The sequence below is a fragment of the Callithrix jacchus genome, chromosome 17 (genome assembly GCF_049354715.1).
Source record: "Callithrix jacchus isolate 240 chromosome 17, calJac240_pri, whole genome shotgun sequence".
Taxonomy (NCBI): Eukaryota; Metazoa; Chordata; class Mammalia; order Primates; family Cebidae; genus Callithrix; species Callithrix jacchus.
In genome coordinates this window covers 29,586,472-29,607,024 of record NC_133518.1, presented here as the reverse complement: position 1 = coordinate 29,607,024, position 20,553 = coordinate 29,586,472, and the positions used below count along the sequence as shown (strand labels likewise).

At 36.6% G+C, this 20,553-nt stretch overlaps 1 protein-coding gene across 1 annotated transcript in view; it reads left to right on the top strand.

Annotated features, from left to right (window-relative positions):
- Window positions 1-18,486, top strand: part of GMPS (guanine monophosphate synthase) — a 74,562-nt gene extending 56,076 nt beyond the window's left edge. Inside the window, exons 12-16 of the mRNA XM_002759465.7 lie at window positions 2,137-2,262; window positions 6,155-6,270; window positions 10,175-10,305; window positions 11,841-12,013; window positions 13,105-18,486. Of these exons, the coding sequence (XP_002759511.1) occupies window positions 2,137-2,262; window positions 6,155-6,270; window positions 10,175-10,305; window positions 11,841-12,013; window positions 13,105-13,206 (648 nt within the window). The 3' untranslated portion in view covers window positions 13,207-18,486. The remainder of the gene's footprint in view (window positions 1-2,136; window positions 2,263-6,154; window positions 6,271-10,174; window positions 10,306-11,840; window positions 12,014-13,104) is intronic.
- Window positions 18,487-20,553: the final 2,067 nt, after the last annotated feature.

Sequence of the window (20,553 nt, the reverse complement as noted above, 5' to 3'; positions counted from 1 at the left end):
GTTATAATCAAAAATATAAATCACATAAAGAAGTAAGGCACCATGAAAGAGAAGGTAAAAAACTATCAGAACAAGACCCTCCCTCAAAGACTTTACTGGAATTAACAAGCAATATGTAAAGTAAATAGAAATAAGCTATCGATAATAAGAATGATATATAAGAGACTACTAAAAATAACTGGGCAGATTTGAAAAGAATCTAAGTTCGAGAATGAAAATAATAACTGTGAAAAACAGCTTAAAGAGAGAATTAGTAAAGTCAAAGTTGTTTAGAGAGTATTCAGAATTAGGACAAATCATTATAAAGAAAATATGGTTAGAGGAGGTTTAGATAGAAGGATAAGGTAAGTGCTAACATATATCCAGAAGCAAATAATAGACAAAAATATATTAATTTATCTACACTGGTAAAATACATGATGTCTCAGATTCAGGAAACATAACACATCCCAAGTAGAATAAAGGGAAAGAATTTGACACCTAGTAGGCATATCTTAGAGAAATTAAGGACTGCCAAAGACAGAGCAACTGCAGAGAACAGATCAATTACCTACCCAGGAAATTATACTGAAAGCAACAGTAAAGGCAAGAGTTTGAACAACTAAACTGTCTTTTAAAAACAAGGGCAAAATAAAGTTATTTCGAGATTAAACAGAATTTACTGCCAACAATTCCTTACTTAAGAAACTAAAGGCAGTCGGGCGTGGTGGCTCACGCCTGTAATCCCAGCACTTTGGGAGGCCGAGGCAGGTGGATCACGAGGTCAAGAGATCCAGACCATCCTGGTCAACACGGTGAAACCCCGTCTCTACCAAAAATACAAAAAATTAGCTGGGCATGGTGGCGCGTGCCTGTAATCCCAGCTACTCAGGAGGCTGAGGCAGGAGAATTGCCTGAGCCCAGGAGGCGGAGGTTGCGGTGAGCCGAGATAGCACCATTGCACTTCAACCTGGGTAACAAGAGCGAAACTCCGTCTCAAAAAAAAAAAGAAACTAAAGGCAATGATTTTCAACTCTGGCTGTATGTTAGAATCATCTGGGGAAGCTTTTGAAGTATACTATTCTTTATGTATAGCCCTAGAATTTAATTGGTCTGAGCTGGGACCTGAGTCCAAGTAATTTGTGCAGTTAGGGTTGAGAACCATTATTGTAACGATCTGACTTCAGGAGAAGCAGCAGGATACCAGGAGAAAGGTGTGAGATACAAGAACGAATGCCAAGCAAAGAAGATGGTAAATGAGTAAAACTGAAACAAAAATGGACTGTATAAAATGATAAATATAATTATAAAATCGAGAGATGACATAAAAATGATCTCTAGTTCTTGTTAATTAGAAAATATGTAACAGTGTTTAGCTGAAGTTACATGTAAGCACAAAGGGATTGATTTGAGCTAAAGAATTCAAAGATACTTGTATTATTTGCCAGAAGGACAGATTATTTGTTAAGTATCCCTGTTAACACTAAAGGGGAACTACTGTAAGAATAGAAATAGAGGACTTAACTTCAAAAACGATAAAAAGGAAATAAATGAGATGAGAGAAATATCAGTTCAAAAGACAGCAAGAAAGGAATAAGAGTAAAAAATGGGATAATTACAAAATAAAATTGTAGAATGCAGTTCAATTATATTATTAACCCATAATTAATTAAAAGGACTAACATAGACTGTCAAACTAGATTGAAAGCTAAAATCTGTTTAGTATAGTAGATGTGAAAAGTATAGTTTATTCACAACAAGAATGGGAGGAGTCAAAGTTAAAGAATGGAAAAACATATTCCAGGTAAATAAAGAAATGACTAGAGCTATATTAATTTCAGTCAAAACTGACTTTATGGCAAAAAGTATTAGAGATAATATTTGACTCAGAGGAGGTATATCACTTGCTGGTGACAGGGTGCTAAAGCCCTGATGTATGTAAATATAGTTTATATTTCTTATCCTAAGACTTCATAGTCCTGGCCCTGAGGAGTGAATTTCTGGCATAGTGCATAGCACACACAAGTCAAGGAGATACCAAATACAATCCACCACTAAAAACCAGTAAGTGTAGATACATAAGATAGTAGTAATAATAAAAGAGTGAATACCTTATTTCTTAAAACTGAAAAAATGCCTCTTTGGTTTTTTTCTCAGCCACATACCCTATTACAGAGAGTTAAAGCCTGCACAACGGAAGAGGATCAGGAGAAGCTGATGCAAATTACAAGTCTGCATTCACTGAATGCCTTCTTGCTGCCAATTAAAACTGTAGGTGTGCAGGTGAGTTGTGTGAATTCATTCACCAGTGATACCTTCTTTCTAATACTGAAATAAGGATTACTCAGGAAAATGACATATGTAAATACACATACCAAGTTTAGAGAAATAAGAGGTAATATTTCATAGAATGTTTAGGGAGTGAATATTTATAGGAACTAAAGAGTCAGGCTGAGATTTTATAATTTTGGAATCTATGAACGCTAACCAAAGGCAAATATTGAAAGCAACCATTTCCTGTAGGGTTAGCATGCTTACTTCTGCCTTGTAGGGCAGGTATTGAGAGGTCATTTATCCTTCTAGATGTGAAATATACTGTGGTTTTAGAAGTCTTTAACTGCAGGAAGGCCTCCAGATGAATATGTTACACCATTTAAGTGTTCTCAGCTTGTGTATTCCCTATACTAGGGAACATGTTCTGCTGATGTTTTTTGTTTATTCTGCCTTTCTAATTATAAAAGAATGTGAGAATAATATAGTTCTCGATTATAAAATGCTACTTGAAAAATGATTACGTTTATTTCTCCTCTTTTTCTGGAGACAGGGTCTTGCCCTGTCGCCCAGGCTAGAGTGCAGTGATGTGATCATGGCTTACTGTAGCCTTGAATTGCTGAGCTCAAGCAACCCTCCCACCTCAGCTTCCCAAGTAGTTGGGACTACAGGCATGCACCACCATGCCTGTCTAATTTTTAAGTCTTTTTGTAGAGATAGGGTCTCCTTGTGTTGCTCAGGCTGGCTTCAAAATTCTGGCCTCAAGTGATCCTTCACTTTGGCCTCCCAAAGTGTTAGGATTGGAAGTGTGAGCCACTGTGCCTAGTCCACTCCTTTATATGATCCTCAGATGAGTTTTTGGTGAACAAAAGTGTGGGAGGGTAGGGAAGAGAAAGGTTTATTTTCTTTTATTTCAAGTTTGTGGTTAAATGGAAACTAGAAGTGTCAGTAGTTCAACTCAAAAATGGTATAAGTGCCAGTTACAGGGTTAATGTGTTAATAATGTCCTCCAGTAAAATTATGCATAGAAAAAAATTGTTTTAGAGATTATTCATTGAAAACCTAATATTTTTTTCTAAATATATGAATCTGTCAGTTTAAATTCCGCCTTGCTTTGAATTCATGTAGTTCTGCCTCTAAATAAAACAAGGTAAAAATTGATTGTTATTTTTAAAGCAAACTAAAGTATTTTAGTTCATGAAAGTGATAGAGCCAACTATTTGGGTTAAGAAACTCTTGCCTTCATTTTAAAGGCCAAATCTCATAAGCCGCTTAATGTTGTTTTAGAGTCACTATTGAAATAACCTTACTTGGAGTTACTGATATTTTTTCAGTGGTTTATGGATTATCTCATTCATACACAAATTTATTTTGAAATTTGCAATGATGCTTATAGGCAGTATTACCCTACTAGATAAAAATACAGTTGTGGACAGGTTATTTAATTATTAAAGGTGTTCTCAGTTTTAAGTAGATTTGTTACAGAGAACTTCCACCTCTGTATGCTAACTCCTACTACACAGGGAGTTGAGTTGAAATGGTTCCCCACTCTTTTTTTTAGAGAAGTGTTATAAAATATAGATATTTGAGATAATATGATTTGTTGAATGAGTGAACATTCAACAAGTTTCTTGAAATTGAAACTTATTTGGGCTCTGCTACTTTTCCCACCAAAATAAAATTTTCTTTTGTTATTAGATAACTAACTTTAGTCTCTTACCCTTTGAAGCTTAGACTCTTGCAAGCTCAGATAAAAAAGATGGTTCATGGTTAGTATAACAATGCATTTTATTTTCTAAATACCAAAGTAAACCACATTTATAAAAAATTAAAATACATTAAAAAAATTCTTTGTATTTTTACTCTCCAGTTAAGTTTCATATGTGTCTTTCTGGAAACATTTTATTATTATTATTATTTTTTTAAATCTTTTTTTTGTGGAAACATTTTAAAAAGAAAATAAAAGAGGATTTTGGGTACACATTGTCAGCTTTTTTTCTTTTAACTGAACATCGTGAACTTACCTTTCTGTACCTTTCCAAGTAGATTGTTCTTAACTGTTCCCTCATATTCTCTGCATACCATAATTTATTCTTCTAACCAATGGGCATTTAAACTGTTCTCAGCTTTTACTATTAGTGGCATTCCGTCAGTTATCCATCTGTTTATGTAGGATCATTTTCCGTGTTAAAGAGCATGTGCATTTACACTTTTATAGATGCTATATCACATTAGCATTCACATATGTTGAATTTTCACATTCTCAGTACCTGCCATTCTGGGCATTAGGTACTTCTCTAATCTGTTACTTTTTAAAATTGCTTTTCATAAAAAAACAAATTACTTGGATTAGACAGGACGCAGGAAAAGAGAATACATTATAATCAGCTTTATTTACTTATTTTAAAATTAACTTTTAAGCTGATACTGAAACACATTTTGGTAAGTAAGTGTGAATTGTTTTTGTCTCCCACTTAAGAATTCTTTACTCAAAAATCATGGGCAGATCTTGTCTGCCAAATTATAGTTTTTAAAATAATTTTATAATATATATTTTTTTGAGATGGGGTCTTACTCGGTTGCCCAGGCTAGAGTGCAGTGGCATAGTGGCATGATCACTGCTCAGTGTAGCCACAACCTCCTTGGGCTCAGGTGATCCTCCCACCTCAGCTTCCTGAGTATCAGGGACTACAGGTGCATGCCACCACGCTGCTCAGCTAATTTTGTTTTTTTTTGTTTGTTTGTTTTTTTAAGAGATAGGTGATTGCCATGTTGTCCAGGCTGGTCTCGAATTCCTGGGCTCAACTAACCCACCCACCCTTGCCTCCCAAAGTGTTAGGATTATAGGTGTGAGCCTCTGTTCCTGGCCTTGTCTGCCAAATTAAATATGCTGGTTATCCACAGGTGTGCAGGTAATAGGAATGTTGAATAAGTTCTTTTTTTTTTTTTGAGACAGAGTCTTGCTCTGTCACCCAGGGTGGAGTGCAGTAACTCAGTCTCTGCTCACTGCAACCTCTGTCTCCTGGGATCAAGCAATTCTCCTTCCTCAGCCTCCCGAGTAGCTGGGACTACAGGTGCATGCCACACGCCCAGCTAATTTATTTTTATTTTTAGTAGAGATGGTGTTTCATCATGTTGGTCAGGCTGGTCTCAAACTCTTGACCTCAGGTGATCCACCCACCTTAGCCTCCCAAGGTGCTGGGATTATCCCACCTTGTTCAGCAAAAATTTTTGATAGTACTTGATACTTGATTTATGTTTTAACTGATTTAGGTAGGATTTAATACAGGATTTTAATTTGGAATTTATTTATACCATTTGAGAAGCATCTAATATATACTTTCATTGAAATTATATCATTCAAGTAATATGTTCTTATTCAAAAAACAAACAAAAAATTACTATTAATAGTGTCACTGGCTGGGCGTGGAGGCTCACGCCTGTAATCCCAGCACTTTGGGAGGCCTAGGCAGGCAGATCACCTGAGGTCAGGAGTTTGAGACCAGCCTGACCAAAATGGAGAAACCCTGTCTCTACTAAAAATACAAAATTAGCCGAGCGTGATGGCACATGCCTGTAATCTCAGCTACTTGGGAATCTGAGGCAGGAGAATCACTGGAACCTGGGAGGCAGAGGTTGCAGTGAGCCAAGATTGTGCCATTGCACCCCAGTCTGGGCAACAAGAGCAAACTCTGTCTCAAAAAAAAAAAGTGTCACCATGCATAAGTTATTTTTCAATGCTTCCTTTCCTTTCCTTTTCCTTTTTTTTTCCCTTGCCCCTTTCCCTTTCCTTTGCTGCTGCTTCATTTAAAAAAACAAAACAAAACAAAAAAAACAGCTTTCTCAAATTGAACCAGTGCATCTTTTCATTATGAAAAATTATTGATTATATTTTTATTTTCAGGGTGACTGTCGTTCCTACAGTTACGTGTGTGGAATCTCCAGTAAAGATGAACCTGACTGGGAATCTCTTATTTTTCTGGCTAGGCTTATACCTCGAATGTGTCACAACGTTAACAGGTGTGTTCCACAGGAGCCAGGGCGGGGTTAGTGTAATGGAAGGATGCGTTTCTTAAGGGCTTTCTATTAATGAAAGACCAAAAGGCTCAAGTGTAGATATAGGCAGGTGATGTAGATAAGAGTAAATGACTGTGTTTATAATTCAGATATGCCCATAGGTCACAGTTAAGTAGATATTTAATATTATCTTGTGTTCTGATGCTTCATCACAAGGTAATCATCTGTGAAAAAATTATTTTTTTGAGATGGAGTCACACTCTGTTGCCAGGCTGGAGTACAGTGACCATCTCGGCTCACCGCAACCTCTGCCTCCTGGGTTCAAGTGATTCTCCTGCCTCAGCCTCCCAAGTAGCTGGGACTACAGGCGCACACCACCACATCCAGCTAAGTTTTGTATTTTTAGTAGAGATGGAGTTTCATCATGTTGGTCAGGATGGTCTCGTCTCTTGACCTCATGATCCGCCCACCTTGGCCTCCCAAAGTGCTGGGGATTACAGGCGGGAGCCACCATGCCCAGCCTAAGAAATTATTTAAAGGAGAAAGATTTTTATTTTTAGTGTAAAATATTAAAGGCAGCTGTAAAACACACCTTCTAAATTAGTGGCTTATATTAGCTATTGGTTTTGTGGTAATATGTTTTATTCCAGAAGGATTGAAACAAGTATGTCCAGGTTACAGAATTACAAATAGAGTGCATAACACACACACGCATGCACCCCCCCCACCCCTACAAAACAACCCCCACAAACAAAAATGAAGACTTGCTTAATTTAGTAGTAACCCTAAGGAAAAATCAAAGAAAAGAAATAGGCATGTGCCAGATAGCATTAAAATAGTTACATTTAAATATATAATTTACATTTTAGATTAATTTTTCTTTAATTTACATATCAGTGTCTTACATTGGATATATCAACAGCTGATTTATAATCTTTCTAATACTCAATTGCTTCATACCATATATGGTTCAAAAATTCACTTACTTTTTACTAGATTCCTAATTAAATGTTCTTATTTCACAGTTATTCACACTCTTCGCTTTTCTTCATGGGTGTTAGGCAGTCAACCACCAAAAAGAATTACTTGAGGTTTCATTTTACTCAAATTGCTGCAGAAATTAGAAGTTTACCTTTTAATGTTAACCTAGCAGAGTCTGTATAATTAGAGAATAAGGAGTTACAGGAAAGCCACATTTTTACTGATGGAAACATGCTCATTCAAAGGCTTACTCAAATGAACTGAAGACCCCCACGTATAGAAGCATCTTTAATATACTGAAAAATAGAGTTATTAATATCTTCAATAATGGGGGCCAGGCATGGTGGCTCATGTTGTAATCCTACCACTTTGAGGGAGACCAAGGCAAATGGATCACTTGAGCCCAGATCTCTACAAAAAATGCAAAAATTAGCTGGGCATGGTGGTATGTGCCCATAGTCCCAGTGACTTTGGGAGGATTGAGTGAGCCTGGGAGGTGGAGGTTGCATGAGCCAATATCGTGCTACTGCATTCCAGCCTGGGCAACAGAGTGAGACCCTTTCCCCCCGCCAAAAAATTCAATAATGATAAATTTGTAATTGTCTGTTTTGAGTGGAGATAATTGTCTTGGTTAGAACAGTGGCTCATAATTTGTCTTCTGAAGAATACTATATAAATTTCACATATCACAGTTTCCCTAAATTTAATTCCACGGCTTTTACTATGTAATTAGTATATTTCTTCATTCACAGTATTCTTACAGTTTTATCTCCTTTTTCTTTTGCCAAAGGGCACACATCCTTGTTTAAACTTTATTTGTGTATTATAGTTTCTCTCTGTTTTCCCTATTTGTCTCTTCTTCTGTCCTCCTTCCTCCCTTCTCAAAAAAGAAAAAAATAAAAATCCTTGAAAAATGAGAACACATGGACACAGGGAGGGGAGTACTAAACACTGGGGTCTATTGGGGGGAAAAGGGGAGGGCCAGCGTGGGCGGGGGAGCTGGGGAGGGATAGCCTGGGGAGAAATGCCAAATGTGGGTGAAGGGGAGAAAGGAAGCAAAACACACTGCCATGTGTGTACCTATGCAACTGTCTTGCATGTCCTGCACATGTACCCCAAAACCTAAAATGCAGTAAAAAATAAAAATAAAAAAGAATCCTTATGACCCGCCAGCAAAAAACTAGATTTCAAAATATGAACCCAGCAAGCTCTTAAAAGAATTTTGGTGAACTTTAGATTTCTTTGCCAGTTCCAAAAATGGAAGAAAAATATTCTTCCATTTTTTCCAGTTTTTTTCCCTAATTTGGATGAGGGATTCTTTGTACAGGGAGGGACTGTTCCAGTTTTACTGTCATATGCAGTGTGGGTGAATACCTGTCCCAGTACATTCTAGTGATTACTCTTGTTTGTAAGAAATGAGAAGGTGAAAAGAGCAAGTTCATGGCATTCTCTTAACTTTCTCCTCTAAATATCTTTTATGAGCTCTAGGAACTATATTGTTTATTAAAAGTATAGCTTACTGTCTGTACATGGGAAAAAAACTTACAGTGTTTGGAAGGAGACAATAAAGTAATTGGTGGTGTTGGTGGTTTTGTGCTAATATGGTTTTCTTTTGTGTATTTTACCTAAGTATATATTAAGAAAAAAAGAAGAAAAAATCGAAACTTTATCATGATAGTTGCCGGGGAGATTCATTTTCTTTGCTAAAAATAAGACTAATGAAAAGCAGTAACTGTCTACTGGCTGGAGTTGGAGTAGGGAGAATTAGCTAAGTGGCACTCATATCTCTACCCTGATTCCCTCTTGTTTTCTGGGTGAAGATTGTGAAACAGGTCCCTTCAAACCAAAACATCACACTTGAAGTTGTTAAAATTGTCTGATTTTAATTTCATTAAGTTACGTTCTAAACTGCACTCTCGTTAACATGACGATATTTGCATTGTATCTTAATGTCTTTCAGACATTTATATAAAACTGTAATGAATCTTTTTTTGGAAGAAATTAGGATACAAAATCCTATTTCAATGGCCTTTTTAATGAAGTGCAAATGCAAATCTCTCTAGGATGATTGTTTCTCAAGTAGAGAAAAGAAGATGAATAGTCAACTAATTTTGGGAAATTCACTGTAGTTTCCTCTTGGAGATTTCCAGTGTATCTTAGTATAGTATATTACTAGTTTCTGAAGCCTTGTCATAAAGACACCCATTTTTAAATTTTAACTGTGTATCTGTTTCCTAGGACTACCCATAACAAATTACCACAAACTAGGAGGCTTACAACAACAGACATTTATTCTCTAACAGTTTAGCAGGCCAGAAGTCTGAATTCAGTGTTGGCAGAGTCATATTCTCTCTGAAGACTCAAGGGGAGGATCCTTCCTTGCTTCTTTCTACTAAATGGTGGCTGCTGACAATCCTTGGCTTGCGGCAGCATAATCCAGTCTGTCTTTGTGTTCACATGACCCTCATTCCTCTGTGTATGTCTATGTATCCAAGTTTCTCGATACTTGGAAGGTTACCAGTCATTGGATTAGAGCCCATCTAATCCAGTATTACTTTTATCTTACTTGATTACATCAGCAAAGGCCCTTTTTCTCCCCAGAGATTCTGGATGGACATGAAGTTTTGGGAACATTCTTCAACCCAGTACATTAAGTGAAAAGAGAGTCATAATAATCACTTAAATCTTTGCACATTCTGAGAATATTCCAGAGAACACACTTTGAGGAAAGCACATAGAACACAGACATTCCTGTAATCTTATATCCTGTCCTATCCATTTGGGGAGTTGAAGTGGGCAGGAGAAGGACCTCAAACTAAGTGGGAAATGGAAAGAATGTTACTGTTCTATGTGTCTTGCTTATACTAAAATGTAATTTCTACATTTAAAATGTAATTGCACTATAATTTTACCTCTTCCTTTTTAGAGTTGTTTATATATTTGGGCCACCAGTTAAAGAACCTCCTACAGATGTTACTCCCACTTTCTTGACAACAGGTGTGCTCAGTACTTTACGCCAAGCTGATTTTGAGGCCCATAATATTCTCAGGGAGTCTGGTAAGTTGCTCATGTTTTTGATCACTAGCTTCTGAAACTAGATTTTGGAAACTTGACATTAAGAGTAGGAGGATGTGGCTTTTGCTCTTTAGATGTTTATTTATTTATTTTATTTATATATTCATTTTGAGATGGAGTTTTGCTCTTGTTGCCCTGGCTAGAGTGCAATGGCACCATCTCGGCTCACAACAACCACCGCCTCTGGGTTTCAAGTGATTCTCCTACCTCAGCCTCCCGAGTCACTGGGATTATAAGCATGCGCCACCATGCCTGGCTAATTTTTATATTTTTAGTAAAGATGGGATTTCTCCATGTTGGTTAGGCTGGTCTGGAACTCCCGACCTCCTCTGCCTTGGCCTCTTAAAGTGCTGGGATTATAGGAGCAAGACATCTTGCCCAGCCTTTGTTTTTATTATTTAAATCTCTGAATGTTCTATGATGTTGTTTCTTTTTTATTTTTTTGAGATGGAGTCTGTCTTGCTCTATCACCCAGGCTGGAGTGCAGTGGCACTATCTTGGCTCACTGCAACCTCAAGTGATTCTCTTGCTTCAGCCTACTGAGTAGCTGGAATTAGAGGTGCCTGCCACCACACCTGGCCAATTTTTGTATTTTTAGTAGAGACAGGGTTATGCCAGGCTGGTCTTGAACTCCTGACTCAGGTGATCCACCCACCTGGGTCTCCCAAAGTACTGGCATTACAGGCATGAGCCACCACACCTGGCCAATAATGCTACTTCTAAATAAAATATACTCACCTTTGTGATCATTTGTGGACATGCACAGAGCAGCAGAAAATTTGAATATCAAGACTTAGATGTTCCCAGCTGAGTTTGAACAAACAAGGTGAACCTCTACCTTCTTGTTTCAGCTCTCATAATGTGAACAAGTGTCTTTTTCTTGGTCTCCTTGATGCTTTATCTTTTGCATTTTTGTGCCTTTTGTTTCTGTTTAAAATGGATTTCAAGTAGTGTTGAAGTGCTGTCTGGGTTCCTAAGCACAGGAATGCTGTGATGTACCGTACAGAGAAAATCTTTATTAGATAAGCTTCATTCAGACATGAGTTAAAGAGCTGTTGACTGTGAATTCAGTGTTAATGAATATATTAAATATTAAATACAGTGTCTTAAGTCAGAAAAACACATAAAACAAGGTTACATATTAATCAATTGATAAAAATATTACAGCCAGAAGCTTGCAAGAATCTAACCCTCCATTTCCCCTAGGAGAAATGATTCAGTATTTGCTAGTTTGTTATTTGCAACTGCAAATTATAACTAAGAATAATAAGAATTGACTCTTTCTCTTTATAGTATATCAGTGAAACATCATTGATGTGATCAAATTCTGTTTTTTTTTGCATTTGTGGTTGAGTCCACTTAAAATGCCATGGGAGTAGCTGAAATCAATGCATGATGACAGTCTTAACTGTGCTGTGTGTGTATATGTGATTTCAGATACTGTCTGGGAGGATTTAATTAAACTGAATTAGAGTGCTTTTCTATGGTGTGGTGATTGGTTCTGTACCTTTCTCTAGGGTATGCTGGGAAAATCAGCCAGATGCCAGTGATTTTGACACCATTACATTTTGATCGGGACCCACTTCAAAAGCAGCCTTCATGCCAGAGATCTGTAGTTATTCGAACCTTTATTACTAGTGACTTCATGACTGGTATACCTGCAACACCTGGCAATGAGATCCCTGTAGAGGTAATTCATATTTTTTTTTTCTAATGTACATTCTCAGTACCTCTTAATTTTATAATATGGTGAATGGAATAGGCTATACCAGTGTTGTATTTCTGATGTTGGTTTTCTGTTCTTAAGATAGGCCCTTTTTCTTTTTCTTTTTTTAAATTTTTGCATATTTGATTAATACACTGGTGCAGATAAATTTCATATGCTCTCCAAATGTTTGATTACTCTATAGAAAGTAATCAATTTAATCTATAATTTTATCTGATCCTGTCAATTTCTACTTTACAAATAGTATTCTGCAAATAAAGAAGAAAACTCTAGGAGCGAAGAAGAGTTTGTTAGAAATAAGGATGCAATTTGATAGCTTTATGGCCAGACACCCAAGAATTGCCTAAATATTCTGCCTACTACTGATTCCAGCTCAATTTTTGATCCTTCTTTGTCTCTACCAGAACATTCCAAAGGAGCTACTTGCATAATAGCTAGTGAAAATCAAAGTGAGACTGTATTAGTTGGGCCACTGCCTCCAGTGCACTGATTTGAGGCTGTGGTTATAGTGAGGTAGCTGGGTTGAGGAATGTGGCTTAGAGTCAGTTTTCTCATAGGCTCAAATTTGACAAGTGAGCAGGCTATCCTCTTCTCTTATGTACTTGATAATTATTATTACGGTGTACTCTGTGCCACCTTCGTGGCCATTAGAATTGTATGTTTAAACCACAGATAATTTGCAGAGCATTGGGTTAAACACATAAAATCACATGCTTGGATTCCACAGCAATGTCAAATTGCTATATGTTCTTAAGCACTTGTGGGTCAGTCACAAACACAACTTGCAGCTAGCACCTGTTTGTGGATCACACTTTGAGTAGTACTGAGTTTAAGTCATTAGTATTTTAAACCTTATTAACTTAAAATATCCCTGCAGAGTAGAATAGATTGATTTGTAAGATTAATCAGAAACTCTCCCATACACATGGAGGACAATAGTGAAAATAGTCAAATTTTGATTTTAAATTGTAAATGGAAGCCCTCTAGGACTGTTGGCCATGCAGTGGATGCTGGCTCTTCTATATAATCTTTTTTTTTTTTTTTTTAAATAACAGGTGGTGTTAAAGATGGTCACTGAGATTAAGAAGATTCCTGGTATTTCTCGAATTATGTATGACTTAACATCAAAGCCCCCAGGAACTACTGAGTGGGAGTAATAAACTTGTTCTCTTAAAGTACCGTGTGCAGTTTAAATTGATTAGAAATCATTCCCATTATTGACATGCAGTACTGTGAAAAGAGTTACTGGAGCCAGCTACATCACATCTGAGTTCTCTACAGCAAAAATCTACGGCTTAAGAGCTGAGTTGGGGATAACCAAAAGGGACTGAAGAGTTTGTACGGGTAAATAATCAAAGTACCATTGCCTACACTCAGACAGATTGATACTGCTTTTGCCTTTGCCTTTGCCTCACTTATTTATGTATAAAGTCGCTGTGGCTATTGATGTCTCTGTGAAGAAGATGTATGAAGGTGAGTGAGTTTGGGGTAGTAATAGGCTTCTGTCTCCTTCCCAGTTTCTAAGAACTGTTAGAAACATCCGTTATTTACCAGTGTTACTTACTGTGTTTATATTCCTTTTGGAGAATCAATTTTTTCTATAAGTAATCTTATTTCTCCAATGGGTGAGAGATGAACATATCAGCTAAAGGTATAGGTGGGCTATTCCAGCCACTTTTGAAGGGCACTGAGGCTGTAAAATGTAAGCTACTATAATGTGGAAAGCACCAGGAATTTGTTGATTTACTTTTGAATCTTATTTCACAGCCCTGGGAGGAAGAAACTGAGTGGTCTCAGATGTCTATGAATGGTCTTAAAATGTTTGCAAACCATGTTCCACATAGATGCCATGTTGTTCAATGTCAGCCTGTTTATTAGTGAGGAGCTTTATTCTCCTGTCTCTATATTACCAGCCTCCTGCAGCCTTGCATAGAAGGTTTCTCTTCTCTCCTCAGAAGAAATTGGCTCAGTGATGTTTCTGATGTAATGCAGATAGAGGTCAAGAGGAGCATTTTAATCTCTTTTGCTGGTCAGAGAAACAGCTCTGAGATCGCAGAAGCCTTGATGCATACCTACAGCTTACAAATGGGAGTTATGCTTATATCATCTAGTAAACAGTTGTAAAATGAACTCTTAGGTCTAATCTATAGACATATTATTCATTGCTCAGACGTCTGGGAACAGTCTTGATCCATGCAAGATGTTTGCTTAACCTTGTAATCCTTTCTACTAGCTATAAGAGATGATTCAAGAACTGGTGCAGGACTTGTTTCCATTGACACCAGTTTCTAACAGATCTTTTATAACACTCACATAAGTACTGTAAAAATAGATAGTGGTTGACTTAAACTCTCCATTGCTCTCAGTATTTTAGCTAGGAATGTTACCATGTTTTTCTCTTATCATTTCCATCTCAGGTTGCTGCCTCTTTTCTAGTTGAAAAGGTCAGATCTATTAATCAGGTATGAAATTTGATTTGGGATTCAGTGTTAAACAACAAAATGATGCATGGCAGAAGTTATCTTTTTATTCTGGCTAGTCCAGAGAACAAGAAAACTGCTGCTGGACCAGCAAGGGAAGAGTTTCTGTCTGTCTTAACAGCAATCTGTCCCCAAGACATAGGGGTAATTGACTCCTACAAAACTTAAAGGGTACATTTTCTATCCTGATGAGGAGGTACTCATTATGGCCTTCTGGAAAGAGGATGGGTTAATGATCTGGTCTTAACAGATTTAGAGTCATGTTATTTGAGAGCTAGAATAGACAACTTATCAAATGCTTAACGACATCAACATGTGTCAGTACACATTTATGTTTATATGAAAAAAAAATTTTCTAGCCACAGTGTCTTAGGATTTTGTATTGAAGCAAACAATAGGACTTTTGGAAAAATAGATAGTAAGAATGTGTGTTCCCTAAGTATGTCGTAAGGAACACTGCTCCACTGAGAAGGTCCATGTAAAAAGGATTAGGTGGTCGTATAAGTTTGGGGAAAGGAAGCTCACTTGTCCTTTGTTGGACATGAGATTCATGCCATACTTATATTCAAAACTGAGAAATTCTGAAGTTAAAAGCAGTTGTTAAATTCTGCTTAGTGTTTTCCTGACACTTGTTTTTTGAACACCTTTTATATAATCCCTCCTAATATATAGTTAGTATATACTTCTTAATATAACACTGGGAAAATTGTTTCTCCAAAACACATCTTGACATGACATAGTTTCTTAAAAAATCTCAATTTTCTGGAACTCAGAACTTTCCTAATACTTAGCACCCTGTCTTCTTTTGCACAGCACTTTTTGCTTTGTGCCATGTAGCATTACTCTGTACCTTCACAGTATTTCATCTGAGCCACTGAGAAAAGTTAAAGGTTGCACTTCCATTTTATAGTCAAGAAAATAAACTCAGCTTAGGCGTGGTTACTCAATGAATTTCAGAATTAAATGTCAAGTTTCCTTAGTCTTGATTGTCCTTTCATTGCTTATTTTTGATTAAGAATAGAATGGTGACTACCTGGCTAATAGCATTTATCATTGGTTATTCTGGGCATATCATGACTTTATTCCCATTACTTACCATCTACCTGGGATACATCTGTATTTAATTAAATATATATTTTTTTCTTTGTACCTTTTAGGTAGACAGAGGCAAATTATTGAAAGCATCATTTATTCCTAAGATTGGCAGGCACAGAATCATTTTTAAGAACCAAATACCCACTCCTACCTTAAAGGCTCCATCTATGATCATCAGCTCTGTTAGAAATAACAGCCTGCTATAATTTCTAAAGACATGTCTTTAGGTATATTTAGGAGATAGGGTTACGCTGTTTTCTAGTCTTTTTTTAATCCCTTAATCTTGAGGTAAACTGCATGCATGTAGTCAAAGAAGCATCATAAACGTTTTTATCCTCACTGTTTGGGCTTAACCTCCTGATAGCCTGTTTTACTGAGTAACTTGACCCTAACCTGTAGAGAATAAGGAGATTCAAATTAGGAAGGTAGGACTATCCATCTTTAGTGCTTTGCCTTGTCATTAAACAACAATATGAACTTGGTCAAATCATTTCTGTTCTTTGTGACATGAGGTAACTGTATTAAATTTTCAACATCCAATCCAGCCCTAAATTCCTATTTTGTAAACAAGAAAAAGCATAACAGGAAACAGAATGGAGAAGCTGGATAGTGGTTTTTTTAAGTTCTTTTATCATCAGTTATGACACAAAGGGAAACATCTAAATGCACTGTAAAGTCAAATCCTAGTTACTTTTTTTTGAAGCTGTTGGCAACGTCTGGCCACTTGAGGACTCTTCTGCTGTGAGATGACCCTTGAAAAACACCCATTTAAGTTCTCCTGATAGACATCTCTCTTTACTGCATGTTTTTTGAAAAGCTGACAGAGAATATGCTCTGGCTTTGACGGTAGTGAAGTCACCCATCATCACTTATAAATAGCTAATTGTTGGGAGCTACAGTTAGAATCCAGGCTATCTTAAAAAGGAAGTTCTCTATGTATAATTGACCATCAGGGATAAATGGGCTTTGAAAGTTTAATCGTCTCCTTACTTAGAGTAGGTGGGTTTCTAGAGATAGCCCTGTCTTTCAGAAGTTCTCTGATGTCCTCTTGCCCAATGTTGTAATCACCATTCCATGCTACTCCCCTCCAGAAGTCTCACTGATATGTGGTGAGGACATGCCTTAGCTATCACCCCAATGGATGCTCCTTTCATTGGCCCAAATCCAGAATGTAATGGGGAACTGAATACAGGTTGGATGTCTCCACACTTGGAAAGCACATCTTTTCTTATTGAAGTCGTTTAACCACGCCAGATGATTGAGGGAACCTGGATATCTTTTTAATCACTGAAGGATTTGACAGCAGTAATGGTGGCATTGTTAACTCTTAAATTTCTGAAGATTTCATTTAATGGCAAGGGAAGAGATACAGAATCCCCCAAAGAGTGTCAAGATGGTAACTTCCAACCTTATTTTTATGTATTGAAGAGGCCTCGGTGTCTCACTGAACTTTAACCATTTGTTAACCTTGGAGGCCTATTATTACTATAACCTGAGGAGTTAAAAAGAAATACAATAAACAGATGTCAAATTAAATAAGATTAGAATCGGAAGGTAGATTCAAGCATTTACAGTTTTAAATCTGCAAGCCAGAATAAATTCTTACTGAGGGCTGTACCTAGCCTATTTTCATCAAACTTTCAGATTAATCTTTGTTAAACCTATAGGAAAGAAATGCAGGCAAATGCAGGCCATAGAGACTGTCTTGCTGAGGTTCTTAGAGCTAAATTCAGATCCAGGAACCAGATTCTAGAACTGATTCTACTACCTATATTATGTTGTATGTCAGACACCCCCAGGGCCTGTTAGGACACCTGACATACTTGTTGCTAATTTCGAGATCTAGGCAACAACTGCATAGGCTATTGTTTCACCTCTTTCTTCCTACTCCTTTTACTTTTCCTTCAGAGAAGAGAAAGCCACCCCTATGCTGTAGCCACTGCCTCAGTTCTGACTTTAGCTAGGTCATGAAACTGAGACTGAGCTATTACTGCACCACCACATAAATCCTCCTGTCATTTGGGTATTCTTTAGAGAACTAGAGATTACCTACCTGCAACCTAAGTTTCTTGAATTAGAATCATTTGAGCAGCGCCATCTGAATTTACTCATTAACATATTTTTGTCCGGGCGCCCTGGTTAACGCCTGTAATCCCAGCACTTTGAGAGGCCAAGGCAAGCAGATCTCTTGAGGTCAGGAGTTTGAGACCAGCCTGGCCAACATGGTGAAAACTCATCTTACTAAAAATTTAAAAATTAGCTGGGCATGGTGGTTCATGCTTGTAATCTCAGCTACTTGGGAGGTTGAGGTGTAAGAATCGCTTAAACCTGCGAGATAGAGGTTGTAGTGGGCAGAGAGCACCACTGCACTCCACCCTGGGCGACAAGAGTGAGACTCCATCTCAAAAAAAAAACCAAAAACAACATATTTGTTCACTTTTGAACCCTGTGGTGTCTTTTAACTTTGTTAAGGCCCTTGGTTAGAAAAATTATGAGAGCTTAGGAAATTCGGCTATTTCTTGGGTATATTAAGTACAACTCCAGTATCCTCTTGAGTTGTCCAGGAAGCCTGAACATTGAGCAGTATCCAAGTGGAGTATATATCTTTCAAGAATACAGATTTTTAAGGTGAGTAGTTTTCTGTCTTTGCATCTCCTAAGACCATTGTTACAACCTTGATATTAAATGAAGATGTGAATGTAAACTACCTTTTGAACATATTTTTTATAAAGAAATATTTTGTTAATTGGAGTAAGTAGTATTAATTGTTATGAAATCACTATGTAATTGTTAATTGTAATCTGCAATGTCTATTTTGTGTTGTAACAATGTTGCCATAAAATAGCTTTGCTAAATGTGAAACGGCTTTAATCCCTTTTGTCTTCAGTATACTTCATAAAGGAGGAAATGATGGTTTTCACAATTTGTCATGAAGCTTCCATATTTATGAGAAAGTCCAAGAAGTGAGAGCCAAGAGGACAGACATTATCAGAATAAGGGACATAAGAAATTGCATGTAGTGTCAAGGGTTTCTATATAACAACTTACTCTATTTCCCTTACATAGATAGGAGGGGTTAATATTTTGCTCAGTGTTAATGGGGGGCATATGGACATAAAACATTGATTGGTTAGCTTTTTATTTAAATGATGAGCTAAAGGTGTGTGTATACACATGGACTTATAAAATTAAAGTCATATGTATGTATGTATACACAGACTTATGTGACTTCTTGCATATTCATTTACATTTGACCAAATCTTTTGTCATTTCTCAAGAACAAATTAACCTTTGTTTGATACATAAATCAGGTCCTTTTAATTGTTTGGAACTATGTTATCAGAGTTGATTAAACCTATCAAAAGTAAATGTACTAGTGAGTCATCAATATGAAGATTAGAAGAAATAATCATGTTGAGAAACTGAATTCCATAGTTACTTTCAGGCAGCCATATTACTGTGGTCTGTTTCCTTTCAAGTCAATGCCCTTGCCTTGCCTTCTGCTATCTGAGAAGACTGTATTTAACACAAGTATATTTTGAAAACTTTTTCCTGTTTCAGGATAACTCATAACAAAAAGTATTAGGTTTTCCATCTTAAAACAAAAAACAAAAAGTATTAGGTTTTTATCTTGAACTCCTATATTTCAAAACTGACATTCTGTCTCTTAAAATGATACTTTTTAAAATCAAAAGCTATATTAAACACCACAGAGCTGTTTTTGTTTTTGCTTTTTGTTTTTTTAGTAGATTATTGGTGAATTATTCTAATGAACTTATATAAATTATATTCTAAGCAAAGCAGCTAGGAATCTTACGTTAACCTCACTGTTTTCAAATAGTGTGTCAAATTCTAATAAATACATGCATTTTTTAATATTTCAGAATGTCATTCCTTATGTATATATTACTATTCTTTAGACAATATGAAACCGGCCAAAACCTTCTTTTTTAAAAAATAACATTATTAGCGAAAACTTTTTAAAATTCCCACTTAATATGGCTACATAAATGGTGTGGAAAATGCAAGAGCCTTTTGTCAAGATGCCTTTATCTAATTGCATTAGGATGAGTGATACTATAAATAAGAATGTTTCAGTGGACTAAAAATGTATCAAGTGTAAGAAAATCTCATCTTTTGATTCTTTTGGAAAACAACTTCAGTTTTGTGATTAGTAGTGAGGATATAGGAGATTGAACTGCTTATTTATAGTGCTTATTTTGCTTGTGGGAGAGTACCATGAATAATGTATATCATGACTGTTAGGTGTTCAACAGTCTTCTTAAAATTATTGTGAAAATGTTCAAGAATACACAAAAGTAGTAAGTAGAATAATGCCATTAGCATACCCCAATATTCCTATTCAGATTCAATAATTAGAATAACATGATTCTTTAGTGACTGAATTAGCCATATATCACACAGTTCAGATTTCCCAAAAGTTTGTGATAAATACCCAGGGATTTTTTTTTTTTTTTCTTCCAGACAGTCTTGCTCTATGCCCAGGCAGGAGTGCAGTGGTACATCTTGTCTCACTGCATCCTCCACCTCCTGGGTTCAAGTGATTCTCCTGCGTCAGTCTCCTGAGTAGCTGGAACTACAGGCATGTGCCACCACTCCTGGCTAATTTTTGTATTTTTGGTAGAGATGGGGTTTTGCTGCCCTGTTGGTCAAGCTAGTCTCAAACTCCGTGTTTCGAGTTATTTACCTGCCTCGGCCTTCCAAAGTGCTGAAATTACAGGCATGAGCCACTGCGCTTGGCCAGTACCCAGAGATTTTTTAAAGAAATGAGATGGCTTGTAGTATTTATTTATTTAATTTAATGGTTATGCTGCTGTCCTGGCCTATTTTGTTATATTTTTGCTTAAAGAGAAGTGTAAGGATACATCATCGAATAAGATACATTTTGAATGGCATTTTTTACTTGTT